The sequence below is a fragment of the Taudactylus pleione genome, unplaced genomic scaffold (assembly GCF_031769625.1).
Source record: "Taudactylus pleione unplaced genomic scaffold, aTauple2 ptg000677l, whole genome shotgun sequence".
Taxonomy (NCBI): Eukaryota; Metazoa; Chordata; class Amphibia; order Anura; family Myobatrachidae; genus Taudactylus; species Taudactylus pleione.
Window position 1 is genome coordinate 1,426,036 of NW_028285079.1, and position 26,321 is coordinate 1,452,356.

Below are 26,321 nucleotides of genomic sequence, written 5' to 3' on the forward strand. Positions count from 1 at the left end.
TATATACAGTCAGGTGCATAAATATTGGGACATTGACAGAATTTTCATATTTTGGCCTCTAGTCACCACCACAATGGCTTTGAAATGAAACAAACAAGATGTGATTTACCTGCAGACTTTCAGATTTAATTTGAGGGTAATTACATCCAAATCAGGTGAACGGTGTAGTTTTTGCTATCTCTCTGATGGGTTTGTTTTGATGTTTCAGCCTAATGATGGCTTCACTGATAGTGACAGCTCTTTGGATCTCATATTGAGAGTCGACAGCAACTGATTCCAAATGCAAATGTCACACCTAGAATCAACTCCAGACCTGTTACCTGCTTAATTGATAATGAAATAACGAGGGAATAGGCCAGACCTGTCCATTAAATAGCTTTTGAGTTGATAGTCCCATTACTTTTGGCCCCTAATGGAGCGTACACACGGTCAGATTTGTCAGACTTGTCAGATTTGTCAGATGAACGATTGAACGATTAAACGATTTGAACGATTTGAACGATTTTACCAAAGTTTTGAACGATTTGAACGATTGAACGATTTTTGACTGCATTAAAATGAATGGAATCGTCCAAGTCTGACTGCAAACACATCAGATATCAGAAATCGTTATCTGACCATCGGGAACGCGCATCGTTGATCGTCCATCGTTCAGGCATGTCAGATATGAACGATTTTCCTTCAGATATGAACGACTGAACGATTTTAAATCGTTATCGTTCATATCTGAAGGAAAAATCTGATCGTGTGTATGCACCATTAGAAAGTGGGAGGCACATATAGAAACCGTTCACCTGATTTGGATGTAATTACCCTCAAATTAAATCTGAAAGTCTGCAGGTAAATCACATCTTGTTTGTTTCATTTCAAAGCCATTGTGGTGGTGACTAGAGGCCAAAATATGAAAATTCTGTCAATGTCCCAATATTTATGCACCTGACTGTATATGTATATATATATATATATATATATATATATATATATTTTTTTTTTTTTTTTAGCTGCTCATATATTTTTTTAGCATTTTATGCCTTTTTCTTTCAGAAAAAAAGATTTGTAAATCAACCTTAAATAGCATTTTTATGGTTCAGTACTTGTTAGTATAACTCGTATAACCAACGCTCAGGGCCAGGGCTGCTAAGCCTTGGAAGAAATTGCTACTCACAGCTACTGTATATTTTTATAGACATAATATTATTATTATTAATATTATTATTATTGTTACATGTAATTAATGTACATTTCTATAGACATAATATTATTATTATTACTATTATGTTACTTGTTATTATTATATTCCGTAAAACTATTTCCAGACCTCAATGTAGGAGTAACGTTTAGAGCCCCGCTGACGTGGCACCCCATATAGTTCCACCCTTGGCGCGACACTTCTGGGTGTAAAGTTATAGTGTCTGGAATCTGGACGGTGTCTCTGTTTTTCTCACTGACGCACTAAGTAGTCACTGCTTCCCATACGTCTGACAGCGGGCAACCGTGTACCGTGGGCATCTGTACCGTGTGCTTCTGTATGTGGTGACATAGTGACGTGCGAATTCCTGTAGCAGCAGCGACATGCCGTGTCATTTCCACCAGCGACCCCTCCATCGCAGCAAGTGTCACCGTAACTGCCTGATTATGGCGCAGTCACCAGGAATGTCTCTGCCCTGCTTATCACACGGCATATGTGTTTCTGGGGCTTAGTTTTGCTCAGTTATTTGTGCATTATTAGGGTAAATTTATTTAATGTATGTTCCACTGTTTGGCTGCATTACATGGTTTTTTTTTTTTTATATTTATTTTTATTGATTTATTTATTTTTGTTTGGGGAAATGTGTGTGGATATGAAGAACTGGTCTGAAGGTCCCAACGAAAATAAAAGCAAATCGCTAACCTATATTGGCACAACTGATGTACTTTATTTAGGCAGCCGCCCAGCCTGTCACTGCGACCCCTAATTCGCTTCCTGTTCAGTGTCCTGGCATACTTGTTACGCAAAATAAACCTAAGGCGTGCAACCTAATGCTGGTGCCTACGTAATGAGCGCACAGAGAGCCGGGGTACTTCTCATGTCGTTGTGCCCTGGTCACGTGTCATTTATTATGACGGCCTCCTGTCACCGGCCTTTTGTGCCGATCAGATTAATAAGGCTTTACGCCTGGACATACCATGTGACCTCATCACCATCCGCACGCATTTCTCCAAAGATGACTTTCCTGACTAGTTGGCGGTGGGCGATCACCCGCTGTGGACGGCACCTTCTTTCACTGCACACTCTTGTTTTTCCTTTCTTCCCTCTGCCTGACGCTGCCGCTGATCTGCTGATACGCTGGCATGTTCCACAGACAACTTTTGCATGCGTGGCCTGTCTAATTTTTACCCAGATTTAACGAAACGGATCCGTACCTCCTATCAGAGTAAGTTCTCCGGGGGCCGTGCGAGGAGCTTGTGATTAGCGTCTGTACGTTCTGCAGGATGTGTTTTCTTCAGCACATTTCTCATGCATGATGTTTTATTACTATTGGTTTATGTAGCACTGAGGTGTTTTTATACTCTCTCACCTTCCTGTGTACAGTAATATCGTGGATTACAAGGTGAAAGACGTTTGGGCATTACCTGATATATCCGCCTTCTTACCATACAACCCATACAATTTGTGTACTGTTTTCTACATGTCCTTAGGAACAATGCTGAGGACCTCATTCAGAGTCGGTCGTTGTGGCCACACGGTCGTACGCCACCGATGTTCGCTGAACTGCACATGCGTAAAGTTCGCAATGCGCGTGCGCAAACTAGCGGCTACGATCAGAAATTTCTCTCTCCTTGAACACAGCCAGGTCGGTAGTTTAAGTGACAGAATGAGGCGTTTGTGGGTGGTAACAGGGGAAGGTGCTTGAAAACGGGGGAGTGGAGATCCGAACGCAGGCGTGCCTAATTATGCGAACGGCGTTTTATGGGAGTGCATAATTAACAAAGTAGTGTCATGGCACACGTGACATGGGAGGTTTGTACACTGACATGATCGTAGTGCTTAAGAGAAGGTATGGTCAACCTTTAGCACTACGACCAGCTCCGATGGTTCCCGATGCTCGCGATTAATCCTTATATCCCAGGAGATGACGTGTGTGGTGAACGAGAAGGGGGCGTGATTTAGTCTTACGGCCGCTTCTTACCCTCGGTCGTTCAGCTAACGATCTCATCTTAGGACCGCAACTTGTGATCGCTTAATTTGCATATCCGGCCCCTTTCCCCTACCACTGAGCGGCCGCAACGACCGACTCTGAATGAGGTCCTGTCCTTCAAGAAGAGATTTGGATATTAGTCATTTACTTAATGTGTAGGCAGCAATGGATTTCAGGGAAAGATGCTGTAGTCTTATTACTTCTCCCAATTTTTATGGGGAGCCAATAAGAAAACTCAGATTAGTTGAAAAGTACAGGTTGAATCTCCCATATAAATATATTCCATAATACTGAATATTCCGATATATGGATTTTCTTTTAGCATGACTGACATAGTGACACCTTTTGCTTTTTGATGGTTCATTGTGCACAAACTTTGTTTAAGGCAGAAAATTATTAAAATAAAATTATTAAAATAAATGATAAAATAAAGTATAAAATGACCTTCAGGCCTTGTGTATACTGTAGTTGTATACACAAAATCACTAGATGTTTTTAGAAACCGTCACTGGTTGTATGTAAGGCACCACAAGCTGCCTGCTCCTCTATAGCTTACAGTCAGGACGGGGGGCCGTCATAGCTAGGAGGTGCTGGCACAGGAGGGGACAGGGCAGGTTGAGCATGCAGAAGGAATTGGCTAAGGTGGGGACAGGATAAACTATAGTAAAGACTGAGGTGTGTTTTACTAGAGGGCTTGAAAGATTGAAGGTCGTTGGAAACATTAAATGGCCGAGGTTGGGAGTTACATGAGTGTGGAGCAATGCGTGGAACGTCTAGGAGGCAGGACTGGCAGGTGGTTATTAGAGTGGTGGAGTGGTTTAGGTCATATGCAGATTTTGAGCCGCGTGTATTCTGTGACAGTGTCAGAGATGTATGAAGAGGAGGCCCTGAAGATCCATGTGAGCAGCCTGAGTTGAATTCTGGAGGTAAGGGTGAGCCAGTGTAGGCATCTGCGTAGAGGTGGTTGTGGAGCCGGAAGGAGCGTATGAGTTCCCCGGGAGGACAGGTATAAACAGAGAAAAGCAGACGGAGCCTTGTGGGTCTCCAACAGATGCAGGAAGCGGAGGAGAACACTGGTGGAGTGAGTAGAAATTTAGGAGGGGAACCAGGAGAGAACAGGGCTGCAAAGGCCAATGGAGTGAAGGGTTTAGGGGAGAATAGGATGGCCGACTGTATTGAGTGGCATAGAGGACAAGGAGTGTGGGCAGGAAGAAGTAACCCTTCGGCATAGCCATGGAGAGATGGATGACAGTGGTACGGAGGTGGTGTGGAGACAGCAGTAGAAACGTACAGTAATCACTTCTAAGGAGGAGAATAAGAATGAGAGCTCGGAAGGATGACACTGACGGTGCAACTAGGATACAGCGTGAGGGATCCAGGTGTCAGCAAGAAGACATGATCTAATGGGGGGGGGACAATAGAAACGGAATTGGATAAAGGTAGCTGAATCATCCAAAGCAGGTAGAGGAGGGGAGATTATAAACATGGAGACGGCTAACTAAGAGCCACAGAGGGAGTAAGTGCTGACAGTGAGCACCTGTGGTAATGAGTGTGAGCTAAGTAACTAGTATCGGCGGAAGGTGCGGGCACATTATAAAACGCCAATCCAGCGACTGCATCCCTTTACTAGGCCACCATAGGTAACAGTCCTAACACATGAGTATTTGGCACAATGTCCAATGAAATCACAGGACAACTGCGGTAACACACGGCAACTACTTACAGCAGAGATGGCTGGGAGGCCAGAATATCTGTGTAACGGCAGGGAGCCCTGTATCTATGTGACAGGACATGAAGTATACGGCTGTGCTGGTTACACGTCACTAGTAACTAAGCAACGTTTTATCCCAGCGATTACTAACTGCTTCAGCCAACAATTGTAGCATTTTCCTGCTTATATCTTACACATGTATCTGTATCTTACGTTTGGCTGTCTGATGACACCTGGCCAGATAAAGCTCTTAGTGAAATGCTGGGCAGCACAGATTCTCCCTTATCCGGCACATGTATCTGTATCTTACGTTTGGCTGTCTGGTGATACCTGGCCAGATAAAGCTCTTAGTGAAATGCTGGGCAGCACAGATTCTCCCTTATCCGGCTCATGCAGCATTACTAGTGCCAGTATGTCCCAGCACAGCTGCAGAGCGATGTCCCACCGTAACGCTACAGATTGCTCTGCTGGGGAAATGCCAGTGCTTTTATCCCCCGAACAACACAAGTAGCAGCGTCTAACAAATACAGTAGGTTTAATCTTCCACGTCTCATAAATGTTTACTGCCTCTATCTTCAGCTGGTGTCACCATGTAATGTATTGCTGTTTGTGCATGTGCTTTCATCCGCTCGCAGCAGAGACGGGGCCTGGAAGCTGGTGGTGATTTCCCATCCGCTGCTGAACGTCGCTTTTTTTTTTCTGCAAACATTTGAAAAACAAAAAAATATTTATTCTGCACATGAGGGTATAATTCGGTGTCAGCGGGGGGGGAGAGAAGGATAAAGTCACTCTGAGCAGAAGGGTCCGCTGGGGACACCTCGGAGTTATGGAGCTTACATCTTATTGCCATTATTGTAATGTGAGTTTTTTGCTTGCAGGTCTAACAGAACTCGCTGACAGTCCCGTGTCTCTGGAGCTGGATCGCTGCAAGTCTCCCACATCAGGTACATGGGGACAGGCTCCTTGCATGTCACACGGCCATTGCAGGCCACCGATAGGACCAGGTTATGATCGCTGCGTGAGAGCTTGCAGAGCACTTGTGGCTGGATATGCGTCCTTGTGTGCGGCTGTTGCTGATTGGTATGAATGGACGCAGGGACTGGCAGACGAAAGGCACCATGATGACTTGGCACACGCTCTTGGCATGACCCAATATGAGCAAACATATCTCACTTGGTGAATGTACGTAACAGAGCTGGCCCTGACTAAGATGGCCGTGCTCCTGTCATAGTATTCTCTCATCCACAGAGCTGCACGTTATCCCTGACCTCTGCAAATGCTTCCATATTAAACTAATGCTGCTTTCAAACTGCGGCCACCACTGTGTAATAATGTAACAGGTGCAGGCAGCATTTAGGAATGGCTGCATAATATGTGGGCTGAGCTACAGGACTGTATTTACCGTTTTTATCCTGCGTCTGCTACTGTAGATGGATATAATTTACTAAATATAAATCTAGGATGACTAAGGTTCAATGTGCTGTTTATATATTATGTATGTATTATGTATGCATTAAATATTAAAGTCTGACGAACTTTGGTACAGAAGAGAAGGTCCATATCGCCAGCTAGTCATATGCAGCTCATGGCTGACGTCGGTCTGGGGTTATATATTATGAGCTGGAAATGAGTTTGGAGACGCAGCTCATCTTCCTATGCCATCAGCACAGAGATGACATTGGAGGCCAAAATAACTGCTGAGCTCACCGTTTGGGTGACGGATGCCGGCACTCGGGATCCTGCGGCCAGAATCCCGACAACGACATCCCGACAGGGTTAGGATATCAGCTGTCAGTATTCTAACCCTCCTCCCTCTCCCTACCCCTAAACCTAACCCTCCCTTCCCACTGCCTAAACCTAACCCTCCCCCCCAGTGCCTAATCCTAACCTCCCCCCGCACCCTAGACCTAACCCTCAACCCCAAGTGCCTATCCCTCCCCCTAGTGCCTAACCCTCCTAGTGCCTAACTCTAACGCTCCCCCAAGTGCCTAACCCTCCTCCTAGTGCCTAACTCTCCCCTTAGTGCCTAACCCTCCTCCTAGTGCCTAACTCTCCACTTAGTGCCTAACCCTACTCCTAGTGCCTAACTCTAACTCTCCCCCTAGTGCCTAATCCTCCTCCTAGTGCCTAACTCTAACGCTCCCCCAAGTGCCTAACCCTCCTCCTAGTGCCTAACTCTCCCCTTAGTGCCTAACCCTCCTCCTAGTGCCTAACTCTCCCCTTAGTGCCTAACCCTCCTCCTAGTGCCTAACTCTCCACTTAGTGCCTAACCCTACTCCTAGTGCCTAACTCTAACTCTCCCCCTAGTGCCTAACCCTCCTCCTAGTGCCTAACTCTAACGCTCCCCCAAGTGCCTAACCCTCCTCCTAGTGCCTAACTCTCCCCTTAGTGCCTAACCCTCCTCCTAGTGCCTAACTCTCCACTTAGTGCCTAACCCTACTCCTAGTGCCTAACTCTAACTCTCCCCCTAGTGCCTAATCCTCCTCCTAGTGCCTAACTTTAACTCTCCCCCTAGTGCCTAATCCTCCTCCTAGTGCCTAACTCTAACTCTCCCCCTAGTGCCTAACCCTCCTTTTACTGCCTAACTCTAACTCTCCCCCTAGTGCCTAATCCTCCTCCTAATGCCTTACTCTAACTCTCCCCCTAGTGCCTAACCCTCCTCCTAGTGCCTAACTCTAACTCTCCCCCAAGTGCCTAACCCTCCTCCTAGTGCCTAACTCTCCCCTTAGTGCCTAACTCTCCTCCTAGTGCCTAACTCTAACTCTCCCCCTAGTGCCTAATCCTCCTCCTAGTGCCTAACGCTAACTCTCCCCCTAGTGCCTAACCCTCCTTTTACTGCCTAACTCTAACTCTCCCCCTAGTGCCTAATCCTCCTCCTAATGCCTTACTCTAACTCTCCCCCTAGTGCCTAACCCTCCTCCTAGTGCCTAACTCTAACTCTCCCCCAAGTGCCTAACCCTCCTCCTAGTGCCTAACTCTCCCCTTAGTGCCTAACCCTCCTCCTAGTGCCTAACTCTCCCCCTAGTGCCTAACCCTCCTCCTAGTGCCTAACTCTAACTCTCCCTCTAGTGCCTAATCCTCCTCCTAGTGCCTAACTTTAACTCTCCCCCTAGTGCCTAACTCTCCTCCTAGTGCCTAACTCTCCCCTTAGTGCCTAACCCTCCTCCTACTGCCTAACTCTCCACTTAGTGCCTAACCCTACTCCTAGTGCCTAACTCTAACTCTCCCCCTAGTGCCTAACCCTCCTCCTAGTGCCTAACTCTAACTCTCCCCCTAGTGCCTAATCCTCCTCCTAGTGCCTAACTCTAACTCTCCCCCTAGTGCCTAATCCTCCTCCTAGTGCCTAACTTTAACTCTCCCCCTAGTGCCTAATCCTCCTCCTAGTGCCTAACTCTAACTCTCCCCCTAGTGCCTAACCCTCCTTTTACTGCCTAACTCTAACTCTCCCCCTAGTGCCTAATCCTCCTCCTAATGCCTTACTCTAACTCTCCCCCTAGTGCCTAACCCTCCTCCTAGTGCCTAACTCTAACTCTCCCCCAAGTGCCTAACCCTCCTCCTAGTGCCTAACTCTCCCCTTAGTGCCTAACTCTCCTCCTAGTGCCTAACTCTAACTCTCCCCCTAGTGCCTAATCCTCCTCCTAGTGCCTAACTCTAACTCTCCCCCTAGTGCCTAACCCTCCTTTTACTGCCTAACTCTAACTCTCCCCCTAGTGCCTAATCCTCCTCCTAATGCCTTACTCTAACTCTCCCCCTAGTGCCTAACCCTCCTCCTAGTGCCTAACTCTAACTCTCCCCCAAGTGCCTAACCCTCCTCCTAGTGCCTAACTCTCCCCTTAGTGCCTAACTCTCCTCCTAGTGCCTAACTCTAACTCTCCCCCTAGTGCCTAATCCTCCTCCTAGTACCTAACTCTAACTCTCCCCCTAGTGCCTAACCCTCCTTTTACTGCCTAACTCTAACTCTCCCCCTAGTGCCTAATCCTCCTCCTAATGCCTTACTCTAACTCTCCCCCTAGTGCCTAACCCTCCTCCTAGTGCCTAACTCTAACTCTCCCCCAAGTGCCTAACCCTCCTCCTAGTGCCTAACTCTCCCCTTAGTGCCTAACCCTCCTCCTAGTGCCTAACTCTTACTCTCCCCCTAGTGCCTAACCCTCCTCCTAGTGCCTAACTCTAACTCTCCCTCTAGTGCCTAATCCTCCTCCTAGTGCCTAACTTTAACTCTCCTCCTAGTGCCTAACCCTCCTCCTAGTGCCTAACCCTCCTCCTAGTGCCTAACTCTCCCCTTAGTGCCTAACTCTCCCCCAAGTGCCTAACCCTCCTCCTAGTGCCTAACTCTCCCCTTAGTGCCTAACCCTCCTCCTAGTGCCTAACTCTCCCCTTAGTGCCTAACTCTCCCTCTAGTGCCTAATCCTCCTCCTAGTGCCTAACTTTAACTCTCCCCCTAGTGCCTAACTCTCCTCCTAGTGCCTAACTCTAACTCTCCCCCAAGTGCCTAACCCTCCTCCTAGTGCCTAACTCTAACTCTCCCCCAAGTGCCTAACTGTCCTCCTAGTGCCTAACTCTAACTCTCCCCCAAGTGCCTAACTCTCCTCCTAGTGCCTAACTCTAACTCTCCTCCAAGTGCCTAACTCTCCTCCTAGTGCCTAACTCTAACTCTCCCCCTAGTGCCTAACCCTCCTCCTAAGCCCAGTACTTACCATTGGGATGCCGGTGCCGGGATTCTGACAGGTGTCGGGATTCCAGCGCTGGATTTCTAAGTGCCAGCATCCCACTCGTCAGTATTTTGACCGCATCCCGAGCTCACTTAGGGGACAAGTATAAAGGGAAAAGAGAAGGGGACCAACAACAGAACATCGGGGAACACCAACTGATAGTGGCAGAGGAGGAGAGGTTAAGCCATAAGTAAAGATAGAGAATGAGAGGTCAGAGAGGTAGGTAGGAAGGCAGCCAGGAGAGGGCAGTGTCACACAGACTATGGGAGTGAAGGACTTGCGGGAGAAGAGAATGGTCTACGGTGTCTAATGGGTCTTTGGCAGCCAGAAGGTCATTTCAGGACAGGTTCTGCAGAGCGGAGAGGATGAAAGCCAGACTGAAGTGGGTCAAGCAGGGGGTGGGAGGAAAGAAAGGTGATGAGTCCATTGTAGACTATCCGCTCAGGAGCTTGGAGGCAATGGGGAGGAGAGCGAGAGATGGAGCAGTAATTAGGTACATAGGGGGCTGGAGAGAAGTTATACAGGATTCTGTATTATCAGTGACTCTTCTTACACACATATAGCTCTGTTCCCTCTTGATTGTACAACTTTCTGTACACTTTCCTTATATATACATAACAGTCCCGCTGCCTGCTAGATTGTTACTAGTGTGAAGATAGTTCTCATGGTCGTCACCTCCTGAGCAGTTCATTTACATTAGTTTATTTTGGGTTACTCTAATTTAATTTAGCACTGAATGGATAATTATTCTGCCATCTAAAGTTTCCTTACTGTAATGTCAGACCTGTTTATGTAAAATAGCAAATATATTGCTAAAGACATTAATTACTCGTAAGCGCCATTTAAGCTTGTCCACTAGGAGGTCTGGCTGACATATGAGTCAGACTAGCTAGAATGACTCACACTGACAGTTCTCGCTGCCGCTAATCCTAAACTGTAATGTAAAGTTTCCTACACATAAGATAGAATAATGTCTGGGCAGTGTAATTAATAAATGCAAAAGTCTCATTTACCATGTGAATTACAATTCAGTACATAAAATAAAAGTACACGTGAGATGAAATAGAAACATTTGTTGCCCTATGTGGTTGTAGTCGTAGCTGCTGCATGCGGCTGCCGGGAGAATAGATGGTAGAAGTAGGCAGTCTGGGGGCTTGATGATGCGATTAGAGGCAGAGCTCGTAATTGTGGACCCGCTCCTCACTGCGCAATGTACGAATCGCAGAATTCCATAGTGGAAGCCATGGACGCAATTAGGCGAATCGCGTCGCCGCACCTCCCGGACTTCCCTCTTGGACCTTACCACCTGGCTTTACTGGAATGTAGACAGAAGAAGCCCATAAGTGTACATATAAGCTGACTCGGCTCTTCTTCCTATTGCTATCTGTCTGGTCCAGTATGCAGTATGTGCCACTATACGTCATCTATCAAACTCCCATTTCCTTATTAATTGTAAGCTGGTGAGCGTTTCCCTTACCCGTCTGCCTGTCTGTCACTGCCCAGTCCTGTTTTGTTACTGTGCTTATGTACAGTCCTGCAGAGTATGATGGAACTGTATAGATAAATGATGTTAATCAATAAATAAGTCCGGAATTCTGGGTTACATCCATTATTATAGCTCATTATGTAAGACATCAGCACTTTGCATTTAATGGCGAGTGAAAATAAACTGCATTTAGGCATAACCATAAGAATGGGTTTCACCAGTTGTTATAACATAGAGGCTTCCTGCTCCTATACAGACCCCAGGCTGAGCTCTTGTCCGCGTCCCATGTGTACAATTCCCAGCCTTACCCTGGCTTCCAGCCACCACATGCCGCAGGCTATATGTCAGCCGCTTCCTGAGCAGAGTGGTCATCTCTGTGGAGATGCCTGTTAGCATATGGAAAGTGAGAGTCCTGTAACACACAGATCCCTCACACTATAGGAAGTGACAGGCTGCACTGGGGGAGTCACTGTCATACATAGCTGGCTCCATGTGATATGACAGCTGAGGGCCCTGTGTTATATCGCATTGTGTGTAAGAGGGTCAGTGGCTGGCAGATCAGTACATGGTAGATAGAAAGCGCGAGATATGCAGTGATATATAAGTTATTACACAGCTCCTAACAGCTTTACAATACAAGCATATGCCTGAGAAATCTGTGTAAAGTTTGTACACACTACACAATGTGTGTACCCAGCAATATCGTCAGGGGCGGGATCCGGCAGGGCTGCCAGCATCGGTAAGTACATACGACGAACAACGGTGGGGGGGAGCGGGGTCATGCTACATTCGGCAGCATAGCATCGCTAACGATATCCCCAGACACTTGGGGTCCCAGAACAATGACACACTGACAGCTGGGGTCCCAGAGCAATAACACACTGACACCTGGGGTCCCAGAGCAATAACACACTGACACCTGGGATCCCAGAACAATGACACACTGACACCTGAGGTCCCAGAACAATGACACACTGACACCTGGGGTCACAGAACAATGACACACTGACACTTGGGGTCTCCAGAACAATGACACAGTGACACCTGGGGTCCCAGAACAATGACACCTGGGGTCCCAGAACAATGACACCTGGGGTCCCAGAACAATGACACCTGGGGTCCCAGAACAATGACACACTGACACCTGGGGCCCCAGAACAATGACACACTGACACCTGGGGCCCCAGAACAATGACACACTGACACCTGGGGTCACAGAACAATGGCACACTGACACCTGGGGCCCCAGAACAATGACACACTGACACCTGGGGCCCCAGAACAATGACACACTGACACCTGGGGTCCCAGAACAATGACACACTGACACCTGGGATCCCAGAACAATGACACAGTGACACCTGGGATCCCAGAACAATGACACACTGACACCTGGGATCCCAGAACAATGACACACTGACACCTGGGATCCCAGAACAATGACACACTGACACTCGGGGTCCCAGAGTTTTAGCACACTAACTATTGATGTGCCACCTGAAAGTACCATTAGCACTGATCTGTGACTAGATTTTCCCAGACATCAGCTGAGGCCTTGAGCTGACTGTGAAGTATTTGTACTCCCTATAGAGGAATTTGCTTTTCTTACACAACTTCCATGCACGCAGACGTGTATCATATCATAGGTCATATCTTATATACCCATCCCAATCCTAACATAACATCCTAGCCACAATCCTTATTTCATATCAGAATTTTTACTGTCATCTTTGCAGACCCCTCTGGTTTTAAGTTGTCTGTAAATAATTAGTTATAATCTGCACAATTATGAACCACAAAATATACTTTAGAGCTACGTATACAATCCGGCAAATGTTGTATAGAGTGTTAGAAGCAGTCACTGTTCTTGACTTACTCATGGCTGACTCTTAACAACAAATGCTCGTGTTTTGGATGCAGACATGGAGACCCCTGCAGCGTCTCTATATTCCCCCAGACCACCTCTTTTTCCCAGGATGCCGCACTCATTGGTTAACAAAGGGCTGGATTTTGTCGTTAGATGATTTGCTGCTGGTGGTTTCATATAGCTACAGATTACATCTTTAGTCTGCTGCCTGCCCTGACCATGGATTTTGCAATCATTTAAGCCTGATTGCTGCCAGTCCTGCCAACAGGGTAATGTATTTGTTATTGCCTGTTTGCTGCCACCCCTGACCTTGTATTGTATATGTGATAGATAACCATGTCACTGGATAGTATACAGTACCTGTTTAGTCTGGTCGCTATCCCAGCAATCCAGCGCCACTGATACTATATTAATGCAGCTATATCATCTGCCACCTGCCGCTCTGTTTATGTACCACCTTGTTACAACTATTGTGTGTATTTAGTGTCCTCTCTATTAAACTTTGGCAATACTTTGTGGTACTAAGAGTTTAATACCTGGAGTAAAAGACCTGGGGGCATCTGACTACCGGTAAGTGCTAATAGCTTTATGGGAAAGGCGACTTCTATAGGTGAAGACCTTGTGATGCTGTTGTAGATGTCTTATCACCTCTCTGCTGGTGTTGTCCTAACAAGGGGCACTTTTCTTCTAGATTTTGGGAATGCCAGCATAAAAAAACATCTGCATGAACTGTTGTGGGTTTGTGTGTGTGACTACAGGGATGAATAAACAGTCCATCCTGGTAACACTGTAAGACCATCTTCTTCAGTCATTGCGATATCACCATCTTCTCTCCTAATAGCACTGAGTTGATCTTTATTAATATCTTAAAATAATGACGAGAGTGATGGGAAGCAGAAGCTGAGCGTGTGTGCTTGTATTCTGTCGGTTGTTATGTCCATAGAAATGCACGTTTCTGTATGATGGGCACCTAGAAACTACAAAAAGTGTCACCTTCACAGTATAGTGACCCCAATGTGTAAAAGTCTCTGCAGTGGGAGAACTGATCTGCCTGACAAAGCAGGGACGCCCTCCCCGTGTAACCTCGTGTCTCACAGCACAGAGTCTCATGTATTGTACCTCTCCCGCTGCCTGGTAGGTGTGCTCCGGTCCCCTGCAGAGGCGAGGCGTTCTACCCCTGCAGGCTTTGCACCACTAATCCAGCTCTGCTGATGCCTTGATACAAATTTAGGCAAAATGAAGAAATGCCAATATATATATTCAACCGGTACAATGCAGGACTAGAAATAAACCCCTGCAGATGTGTCCTTATACACTGTAGCCTCAGTCACGCTGAACAGCCCCTCTCGGTGCCAAGACTCTGTGTCGCTCACAATATGCGTCTTATTCACATAAATAAAACAACTGGGAGCGACAACACTACACTGCTAGATTGTACTGATCAATTTCATGTGTTCTCAGGGCCAGATTCAGGGATGGACGCGATGGCGATATCTCGGCAGATGGAGCGATCGTTTGGCATTTCGCATGCGTGTAAGCCACTCTACGCAGGTGCTGTGATTGTACTGCGATGACATTCTCACAGAGGATTCCTTCACAAAGCGAGGGACAGGCAGTCAGCGCTCGGGGGAGGGGGGGGGTTAGGCAGACGCAGGCGGGTGTGACCTTTTAAACTATGTTCCATGGACATGCATAAATCAGCCACTGCTGTCTAATACGCAGCATGAGAGCGCTCTGCGTGGCAGGAGAGACGCAGTGTGGGAGACAGGTCAGACTTGCTGCATGGCCGCCCGATCTGCGTTGATGTTACCGATATTTACGCTGCGCGGAGCGCGATGTCAGACAGATATCAGGAGGCAGCGGTGGGCGTCCCTATGCTCGGGTAAGCTTTGGACCTATTTGCGTATTTTCGCTGCAGCGTTCCGTGTGAAATCACAGCTGCGGTCGCAATAGCGTAAACCTCTGAATGAGGCCCTTAGTGTCCTATTTATCTGCGCTCCTATTATTGCTTTCTGCCACCGATGTCTTTGCCCATTTTTCCTCCCAAATCGCACCATCACACCCATACATATCACCCGTTACCCCTTGTAAGACCTCATTTCCCAGCTACGTTTATATCAGCACCACCCGTGTATTCTCCTGGCTCTTGTTAGGGTGACCTTTAGCCGCTCCGTGTGTGTCAGATGTCACAGTGCGGAGAAGTGACTGCTGGCCGCTGAGGCTAGAGGTGGCGATGCCTCCTTGTTGTACATGGCTGCTGGATATGACTAAGCCACAGATCTGCGTGTATCCGCATTGTGTGATATATACACGCTCACCGTGACCGTATTAGGATACAGCTTCAAAGGACCAACCTTATCAGTACCTATTGCTTGGTACTTTGTGTACCTAACCTCACCAATATTCACCAGAAAGCTGCCTAACATTTCACTATGAACTGAAACCATCACTGAGGCATGAGGCACCTTAGTGTCTGAGTCACAACCTCATCAGTCTTCTACTTTTCATGCTAAAAAGATTACAGGTGTCTCAGCCTGAGAAATTGCAGAGTATTCCCACTGGTGTACACTACAGTTGGACTAATAATCTATTTAAATGGTAATTAAACCTAGGAAATGTCCACATAAGTCACATTAATGGCTCCGTTCCTTTCTCCTTGTACTCTTCTTACCGTACCCCCAGAAGAAGTGTCCGGCCTCTCATTGTCACATTAATGGCTCCGTTCCTTTCTCCTTGTACTCTTCTTACCGTACCCCCAGAACAAGTGCCCGGCCTTTCATTGTCACATTAATGGCTCCGTTCCTTTCTCCTTGTACTCTTCTTACCGTACCCCCAGAACAAGTGCCCGGCCTTTCATTGTCACATTAATGGCTCCGTTCCTTTCTCCTTGTACTCTTCTTACCGTACCCCCAGAACAAGTGCCCGGCCTTTCATTGTCACATTAATGGCTCCGTTCCTTTCTCCTTGTCCTCTTTTTACCTTACCCCCAGAACAAGTGCCCGGCCTCTCATTGTCACATTAATGGCTCCGTTCATTTCTCCTTGTACTCTTCTTACCGTACCCCCAGAACAAGTGCCCGGCCTCTCATTGTCACATTAATGGCTCCGTTCCTTTCTCCTTGTACTCTTCTTACCGTACCCCCAGAACAAGTGCGCGGCCTCTCATTGTCACATTAATGGCTCCGTTCCTTTCTCCTTGTACTCTTCTTATCGTACCCCCAGAACAAGTGCCCGACCTTTCATTGTCACATTAATGGCTCCGTTCCTTTCTCCTTGTACTCTTCTTACCGTACCCCCAGAACAAGTGCCCGACCTTTCATTATCACATTAATGGCTCCGTTCCTTTCTCCTTGTACTCTTCTTACCGTACCACCAGAACAAGTGCCCGGCCTTTCATTGTCACATTAATGCCTCCGTTCCTTTCTCCTTGTACTCTTCTTACCGTACCCCCAGAACAAGTGCCCGGCCTTTCATTGTCACATTACTGGCTCCGTTCCTTTCTCCTTGTACTCTTCTTACCGTACCCCCAGAACAAGTGCCCGGCCTCTCATTGTCACATTAATGGCTCCGTTCTTTTCTCCTTGTACTCTTCTTACCGTACCCCCAGAACAAGTGCCCGGCCTTTTATTGTCACATTAATGGCTCCGTTCCTTTCTCCTTGTACTCTTCTTACCGTACCCCCAGAACAAGTGCCCGGCCTTTCATTGTCACATTAATGGCTCCGTTCCTTTCTCCTTGTACTCTTCTTACCATACCCCCAGAACAAGTGCCCGGCCTCTCATTGTCACATTAATGGCTCCGTTCCTTTCTCCTTGTACTCTTCTTACCGTACCCCCAGAACAAGTGTCCGGCCTCTCATTGTCACATTAATGGCTCCGTTCCTTTCTCCTTGTACTCTTCTTACCGTACCCCCAGAACAAGTGCCCGGCCTTTCATTGTCACATTAATGGCTCCGTTCTTTTCTCCTTGTACTCTTCTTACCGTACCCCCAGAACAAGTGCCCGACCTTTCATTGTCACATTAATGGCTCCGTTCCTTTCTCCTTGTACACTTCTTACCGTACCCCCAGAACAAGTGCCCGACCTTTCATTGTCACATTAATGGCTCCGTTCCTTTCTCCTTGTACACTTCTTACCGTACCCCCATAATGGCTCCGTTCCTTTCTCCTTGTACACTTCTTACCGTACCCCCAGAACAAGTGCCCGGCCTCTCATTGTCACATTAATGGCTCCGTTCCTTTTTCCTTGTACTCTTCTTACCGTACCCCCAGAACAAGTGCCCGACCTTTCATTGTCACATTACTGGCTCCGTTCCTTTCTCCTTGTACTCTTCTTACCCTACCCCCAGAACAAGTGCCCGGCCTCTCATTGTAACATTAATTGCTCCGTTCCTTTCTCCTTGTACTCTTCTTATCGTACCCCCAGAACAAGTACTCTTCTTACCGTACCCCCAGAACAAGTGCCCGACCTTTCATTGTCACATTAATGCCTCCGTTCCTTTCTCCTTGTACTCTTCTTACCGTACCCCCAGAACAAGTGCCCGGCCTCTCATTGTCACATTAATGGCTCCGATCCTTTCTCCTTGTACACTTCTTACCGTACCCCCATAATGGCTCCGTTCCTTTCTCCTTGTACTCTTCTTACCGTACCCCCAGAACAAGTGTCCGGCCTCTCATTGTCACATTAATGGCTCCGTTCCTTTCTCCTTGTACTCTTCTTACCGTACCCCCAGAACAAGTGCCCGGCCTTTCATTGTCACATTAATGGCTCCGTTCTTTTCTCCTTGTACTCTTCTTACCGTACCCCCAGAACAAGTGCCCGACCTTTCATTGTCACATTAATGGCTCCGTTCCTTTCTCCTTGTACACTTCTTACCGTACCCCCAGAACAAGTGCCCGACCTTTCATTGTCACATTAATGGCTCCGTTCCTTTCTCCTTGTACACTTCTTACCGTACCCCCATAATGGCTCCGTTCCTTTCTCCTTGTACACTTCTTACCGTACCCCCAGAACAAGTGCCCGGCCTCTCATTGTCACATTAATGGCTCCGTTCCTTTTTCCTTGTACTCTTCTTACCGTACCCCCAGAACAAGTGCCCGACCTTTCATTGTCACATTACTGGCTCCGTTCCTTTCTCCTTGTACTCTTCTTACCGTACCCCCAGAACAAGTGCCCGGCCTCTCATTGTCACATTAATTGCTCCGTTCCTTTCTCCTTGTACTCTTCTTATCGTACCCCCAGAACAAGTACTCTTCTTACCGTACCCCCAGAACAAGTGCCCGACCTTTCATTGTCACATTAATGCCTCCGTTCCTTTCTCCTTGTACTCTTCTTACCGTACCCCCAGAACAAGTGCCCGGCCTCTCATTGTCACATTAATGGCTCCGTTCCTTTCTCGTTGTACTCTTCTTACCGTACCCCCAGAACAAGTGCTCGGCCTCTCATTGTCACATTAATGGCTCCGATCCCTTCTCCTTGTACTCTTCTTACCGTACCCCCAGAACAAGTGCCCGGCCTTTCAATGTCTCATTATTGGAAATAGCAATCTTCTGTCAAAATTAATATTGTTACTCTAAACTGTTGCCATTCGACAGCGATGCTGGATGTGAAGTGCTGACCGTTCTGATACCTTGGCCTCATGTAGGGCAGCTAATAAGCCACTAATGGAAACACTGGCCGCCCCGAGTTATTAGAAGCACTCAGTGCAAAGCCCCAGAGTAGGGTTACCATTAACTGCATTATGAGAAGACTTTATTAACACAATTAAAATGTATTTATATCATTGACTTAGCTTCCAAAACGCAACTGTGATATTGGATTCCCAGAAATGTGTCTTGATAATTGACTACAGAAGGTCATACTAGGGCTGCGTATAATAATAATGATAAAAAATCATTGTAAAATGAATTTATTGGTGTGGTCACGCAGTGCATGGGACGAGCTGACGTTATCGGACAGGCAGCTGACTCAGGCATCAGACGCGTTGGGGAAATAATAATGGTGCAATAAGTGGCAGATGGGGTGACATGCGGGGAGAATGTGCAGCGAGATAATCAGGAACCGATCAGCCTGAATAAAAATTTATATTTATCCTGTATGAGTCAGTGATGGTGGAAGCCTGTGAGATTAAGTGTGACTCATGGTTAAACGACACTAGTGTGTTAACGGCCCCCACTCCTACAGCTTACTGCCCGCTACCCAGCCGTAATCCCACCTGATGTAGATATGCGCTGCCACCACCCCTACAGCTTACTACCCGCTACCCAGCCGTAAGCCCACCTGATGTAGATATGCACTGCCCCCACCCCTACAGCTTACTACCCGCTACCCAGCCGTAAGCCCACCTGATGTAGGATATGCACTGCCCCCACCCCTACAGCTTACTGCCCACTAGCCAGCCGTAAGCCCACCTGATGTAGATATGCACTGCCCCCACCCCTACAGCTTACTGCCCGCTACCCAGCCATAAGCCCACCTGATGTAGATATGCACTGCCCCCACCCCTACAGCTTACTGCCCGCTACCCAGCCATAAGCCCACCTGATGTAGATATGCATTGCCCCCACCCCTACAGCCTACTGCCCGCTACCCAGCCGTAAGCCCACCTGATGTAGATATGCACTGCCCCCACCCCTACAGCTTACTGCCCACTACCCAGCCGTAAGCCCACCTGATGTAGGATATGCACTGCCCCCACCCCTACATCTTACTGCCCGCTTCCCAGCCGTAAGCCCACCTGATGTAGGATATGCACTGCCCCCACCCCTACAGCCTACTGCCCGCTACCCAGCCGTAAGCCCACCTGACGTAGATATGCACTGCCCCCACCCCTACAGCTTACTGCCCGCTACCCAGCCGTAAGCCCACCTGATGTAGATATGCACTGCCCCCACCCCTACAGCTTACTGCCCGCTACCCAGCCGTACGCCCACCTGATGTAGATATGCACTGCCCCCACCCCTACAGCTTACTGCCCGCTACCCAGCCGTACGCCCACCTGATGTAGATATGCACTGCCCCCACCCCTACAGCTTACTGCCCACTACCAGCCGTACGCCCACCTGATATATATATGCACTGCCCCCACCCCTACAGCTTACTGCCCACTACCAGCTGTACGCCCACCTGATGTAGATATGCACTGCCCCCACCCCTACAGCTTACTGCCCGCTACCAGCCATATGCCCACCTGATGTAGATATGCACTGCCCCCACCCCTACAGCTTACTGCCCGCTACCAGCCGTATGCCCACCTGATGTAGATATGCACTGCCCCCACCCCTACAGCTTACTGCCCGCTACCCAGCCGTACGCCCACCTGATGTAGATATGCACTGCCCCCACCCCTACAGCTTACTGCCCACTACCAGCCGTACGCCCACCTGATGTATATATGCACTGCCCCCACCCCTACAGCTTACTGCCCACTACCAGCTGTACGCCCACCTGATGTAGATATGCACTGCCCCCACCCCTACAGCTTACTGCCCGCTACCAGCCATATGCCCACCTGATGTAGATATGCACTGCCCCCACCCCTACAGCTTACTGCCCGCTACCAGCCGTATGCCCACCTGATGTAGATATGCACTGCCCCCACCCCTACAGCTTACTGCCCGCTACCCAGCCGTACGGCCACCTGATGTAGATATGCACTGCCCCCACCCCTACAGCTTACTGCCCTAAGCACTGGACAGGAAGTGAGTCATTAGTATATTTTAGCAATTATGAATCCATGACAGATCGAAAATGATGCCAGTAGACTGCACAAACAGCTTCTGCTGAGTGAAATGATATGCAGCATGCCTACAGTATATTCTGTGTGTGACTGCGGCTGTATCTGTATCTGCATGCAGCATGCCTACAGTATATTCTGTGTGTGACTGCGGCTGTACAGTATCTGCATGCAGCATGCCTACAGTATATTCTGTGTGTGACTGCGGCTGTATCTGTATGCGAAATGCTACGTTGCAGTGTCAGCGGTTGTGACACTATAGTGTAGCATTTTGCATGCAGATACTGTACAGCCGCAGTCACACACAGAATATAGGCATGCCAGTGGCGTAACTATAAATTTTGCTCCCCCATGCCAAAAATGTTTCAGGCGCCCCCTCCCCCCCGCCCAAAGATCAAACACACCCAAAGATGACGTTTAAGGTGTGTGGTTACATGATACAGCAGCGTGCCTTACACATTATGACACGCTAAGTAATGCCACTTATAACACAGTGTGCCACACCGGAATGCCCCTTACAACACATTATGCCACACAGCAATGCCCCTTACACATGCCACACAATAATGCCACGTGTAACACATAATGACATACAGTAAAGCCCTTATAACAAATTTATGCCATGCTGTAATGCCCCTATTTCACAATATGCCACACTGTATTGCCGCATACAACACATTATGCCACACAGTAATGCCACATACAACACATTATGCCACACAGTAATGCCCCTTACACATTATGCCACACAGTAATGCCCCTAATAGCACATTGTGCACACAGTAATGCCAAATACACATTATGCCAAACAGTAATGCCCATTACCTCACACTCTGAAAGATCTACTTCACCAACCCTCCTCTCTGCTCCTGCCAGTCTGTCACTTCAGCTCAAGACAGGTTGCACAGTTTTTATATCCGTGTAAAACCAGATTATTGGGAACATAGTTTATAACCTGTAAACTGTGTGTATCAAGTTAGTGCCCCTGTAGTTGTGCTCCAAAATGCAATGCCCCCTATACTAGTGCCCCTTGTGCAATGCCCCCTGTAATAGTGCCCCTAATGCAATGTCCCCTGTAGTAGTGCCCATTATGCAGGGCCCCCTGTAGTTGTGCCCATTAAAGTAGTGCCCCCTGTAGTTGTGCCCCATATGCAATTCCCCCTGTAATAGTGCCCCTTAAGCAATGCCCCCTGTAGTAGTGCCCATTATGCAGGGCCCCCTGTAATTGTGCCCATTAAAGTAGTGCCCCCTGTAGTTGCCCTCAGTAGTGAGCCCCCTGTAGTTGCACCCAGTAGTTGCCCCCATTAGTGAGCCCCCTGTAGTGAGCCCCCTGGAGTTGCACCTAGTTGATCCCAATAGCGAGCCCCCTGTAGTTGCCCCCAGTAGTGAGCCCCCTGTAGTTGCTTGCTCCCCCCCTGCGCGCACACAAATACACACAAAAAAACACTTACCTTTATCCCCGCTCCAGTGCTGCTGCCGTCCATACCCCGGCGTCCGCTCCTTGGCACTATGGGAGTGACGTAATGACGTCAGTCCCATATTGCTCTGCGGGACCTGGAAGACGGAGCTCACTCCTGAGCTCTGTCCCCGGCGTCCACTCCTCGGCACTATGGGAGTGATGTCATGGCGTCACTCCCATAGTGCCCTGCGGGACCCGGAAGACGGAGGGAGCTCCATCCTCCGGCTGCCGTCGGGGGTTTTAATAGGAGCCGGGCGCCCGCTGGTAACACACTCAGCTGGCGCCCGGCAGATGGAGATGGAGGGTGCAGGGGGTGCGACCGCACCTCCTGCACCCTCCGTAGTTACAGGAGTTCCGCCACTGAGTGGCGTAACCAATGCCCCCGTCGCCCCCAAGATACCCAGTGCCTCCAAGCCACCGCGGGGGCTGCGGGAGCAGTAGTTACACCACTGAGGCATGCTGCATGCAGGTACTGTACAGCCGCAGTCACACACAGAATATAGGCATGCTGCATGCAGGTACTGTACAGCCGCAGTCACACACAGAATATTGGCTAATGTTTGCAAGCGCAAAACCAGCATACAGACGCTCACTAGGCTATCTCTCATCCGTAATATCTCGCAGACCTGCGTGTACATCGGTAACATCGGACCCTCACGCACAATTACAGCAGCTCTGACCTGTCTCAGAAATGACAACTCTCGTCGCACGCAGCGCTCAAGCTGCGTATACCGTCTCAGTGGCTAATTTTTGCACACCCAAGTACCGGTGTTCAAACAGACTGGCACGCCTGCTTTTCTCTGACCACTCCCCCGTTACCACCCCCAAATGCTGACGTTTAGTCATTCAATATGCAATGGCTTTCTTTACGCGTGCATAACTCACGCACGCGCACTGCAGTACGCACCACTGGCCAATCTGCCCTAAGTTCTTTTGTGATAAGATCACAGCATTCACAAGCAGCAAGGACACCTTCAGCGGGCTCGGGACTGTCCGGAGCAGCAGAGATCCCCTCCCTGAGAACGTAATCCCCCTGCAGATTAGAGAAAGACAATCAATGGCCCTCCATTCCTCATAATAAATACAAAGTCTTATTAAAATTAGAGGGGATTGCATAGAATAACATTTAAAGATGGAAAACCACTAAAGATCTGCCACAAGTAAAGAAGTATAAAGTCCTAATGAATCTGATAGCTGCACCTCAAGCTGACATAACAGGACAGGCTTACGTCTTTATTACAGTACATCCGGACAATTCGTCCCTTTGTAGATGCCCTGCAAAACCTCTGCCATAGTGCTGTAAGTCTGTCACAGGCAATTAGATACCATTACTTTATCTAATGACCCCAGTGGAAAGGACGCTAGCATAAATGATGTAGCTTTTAGAGTGTTGCTAACCAGTCTCATACCATAAGACCACCAGTAACTCTGTCCAAAGAGGAGTACAATATTTGGTACACCAAACCTGTTATTAGCAAGCAGAGAAGGAAATTAGGGCCTGATTCAGACCCGGTCACAAGACTCCGTTCGCACGCAGCCGTCCGCAAAGTATGCAATCCCGCGATCACTAGCAAGACATTACCACGCCCACTATGTATTGCTGTGCAATCGCGGTATGTATTTAGACGCCCACCAGCCTGACACAAGACGCCCACTTTCCCTTAGTAACACTCATCACCTCCAGGAAATGTATTGAACAATCGGTAACATCGGCTGAAACCAGACCCATACGCACCACTTGTGGTTGACCATACCCTACCGCAAGCACTAAATTATGCACGTCCCTGAAATGGCGTTCAAACACACAGACAAGTCTGCGTTCGCACCACCACTCCCCCGTTACTGTCGACCGCCCCCTGTCACCATGCACAAACGGCACATCCTGTCACTCATGCTTGCGGAGCGTCTGTGTACTTGCTGCGTTGGCTTTCAGATCACAGTGACTGGTTCGCGCACGCCCACTGTGTCTTGTACGCATGCGCAAATTATAACCATCGACACGCTGTGTGCGAACGCAGCCTTGCGGCCGGGTCTGAATCAGGCCCTTAGTTCTGATAACATTGCACTTGTCTTCTATTCTACTCATTAATATGCTCCTGTTCTGTGCTCCTGATTACTTATCACTTGTATCTATGCTCCTGATTACTTATCACTTGTATATATGCTCCTGATTACTTATCACTTGTATATATGCTCCTGATTACTTAGCACTTGTATATATGCTCCTGATTACTTACCACTTGTATATATGCTCCTGATTACTTATCACTTGTATATATGCTCCTGATTACTTAGCACTTGTATATATGCTCCTGATTACTTAGCACTTGTATATATGCTCCTGATTACTTATCACTTGTATATATACTCCTGATTACTTATCACTTGTATCTATGCTCCTGATTACTTAGCACTTGTATATATGCTCCTGATTACTTATCACTTGTATCTATGCTCCTGATTACTTATCACTTGTATCTATGCTCCTGATTACTTATCACTTGTATCTATGCTCCTGATTACTTATCACTTGTATATATGCTCCTGATTACTTAGCACTTGTATATATGCTCCTGATTACTTAGCACTTGTATATATGCTCCTGATTACTTAGCACTTGTATATATGCTCCTGATTACTTAGCACTTGTATATATGCTCCTGATTACTTAGCACTTGTATATATGCTCCTGATTACTTAGCACTTGTATCTATGCTCCTGATTACTTATCACTTGTATCTATGCTCCTGATTACTTATCACTTGTATATATGCTCCTGATTACTTATCACTTGTATATATGCTCCTGATTACTTAGCACTTGTATATATGCTCCTGATTACTTAGCACTTGTATATATGCTCCTGATTACTTAGCACTTGTATATATGCTCCTGATTACTTAGCACTTGTATATATGCTCCTGATTACTTAGCACTTGTATATATGCTCCTGATTACTTAGCACTTGTATATATGCTCCTGATTACTTAGCACTTGTATATATGCTCCTGATTACTTAGCACTTGTATCTATGCTCCTGATTACTTAGCACTTGTATCTATGCTCCTGATTACTTATCACTTGTATATATGCTCCTGATTACTTAGCACTTGTATATATGCTCCTGATTACTTAGCACTTGTATATATGCTCCTGATTACTTAGCACTTGTATATATGCTCCTGATTACTTAGCACTTGTATCTATGCTCCTGATTACTTAGCACTTGTATCTATGCTCCTGATTACTTATCACTTGTATATATGCTCCTGATTACTTAGCACTTGTATATATGCTCCTGATTACTTATCACTTGTATATATGCTCCTGATTACTTAGCACTTGCTGCTGCTGCCCACTGCACCCCTTTTAAAACCATTATGTTCCCAGAGTGGTATTTTAGTAATGGGCTCCCCTCATACTTCATTACTAACCTTATACTGCTATAAATGGCTGGTTATTCTTTATTAACACTCCTATTACACATTTTCTGGGTTACACAAATGTTTCTGCAGGTACATTCCAGCTGTATGCTATAGATAAGTAGGATATGAGGATATAAAATGTTACTTCTGGGTTATATACCAATTCTCCCTCCGTGTAGAGTCACATAGCGCCGGATGATAGACTGAACTAATAAAGAAATACAGAAAGTCATCCTGAGCGCTCAGTCTGATGTTTGTCACTGGGAGCCCTAATATATAATCTGGGAACATGTACCGTGGATGTGACCCTGTTTATATAGATGGTCTCCAAGAACAAATAATGTAGAAAGAAAGCGAGAGGTATAAAAGATTTATATACACCTTGTGTGTCTGTCGCTGACAGATCTCGCTGATCGTCTCTTTCTGACAACACCTATTTATCACAGAGTCTTGGTCCCATTTGTAGGTCAGAAATGTCTGTGTTATCCTCCTGCAAATCATGGCCCTCGAGACTAGGTGTTCTATGAGGACACAGGGCCTGATTCAGACCCGCTTGCGAGCGCTATACGCTCGCAAGCGGGTCGATGGTGGACCAGTGCGCATACGCGAGACCCGGATAGGGATGGGCAATCCGTCGCTCTGGGTCTCATACCAAAGGGGGCGTGCTGTCGATGTTGAGTGACAGCACGGGGCCGGGGGCGTGGCTGCCCAGATGGAGGCGTTCCCATGGGAACGCCTACCGTCTGGGGCCG

General features: G+C 47.6%; 1 protein-coding gene across 9 annotated transcripts in view; it reads left to right on the forward strand.

Moving 5' to 3' along the window:
* The window catches only part of STXBP5L (syntaxin binding protein 5L), a 581,790-nt gene that overhangs the window by 429,598 nt on the left and 125,871 nt on the right, over positions 1-26,321 (forward strand). For 5 of the 9 annotated variants that reach the window (XM_088455902.1, XM_088455907.1, XM_088455910.1 and 2 more), the window contains exon 19: positions 5,769-5,834. In XM_088455902.1, the coding sequence (XP_088312028.1) occupies positions 5,769-5,834 (66 nt within the window). Of the gene's footprint in view, positions 1-2,342; positions 2,415-5,768; positions 5,835-26,321 lie in introns of all 9 variants that reach the window. The other 4 variants (XM_088455906.1, XM_088455901.1, XM_088455909.1 and 1 more) reach the window with 1 other exon arrangement.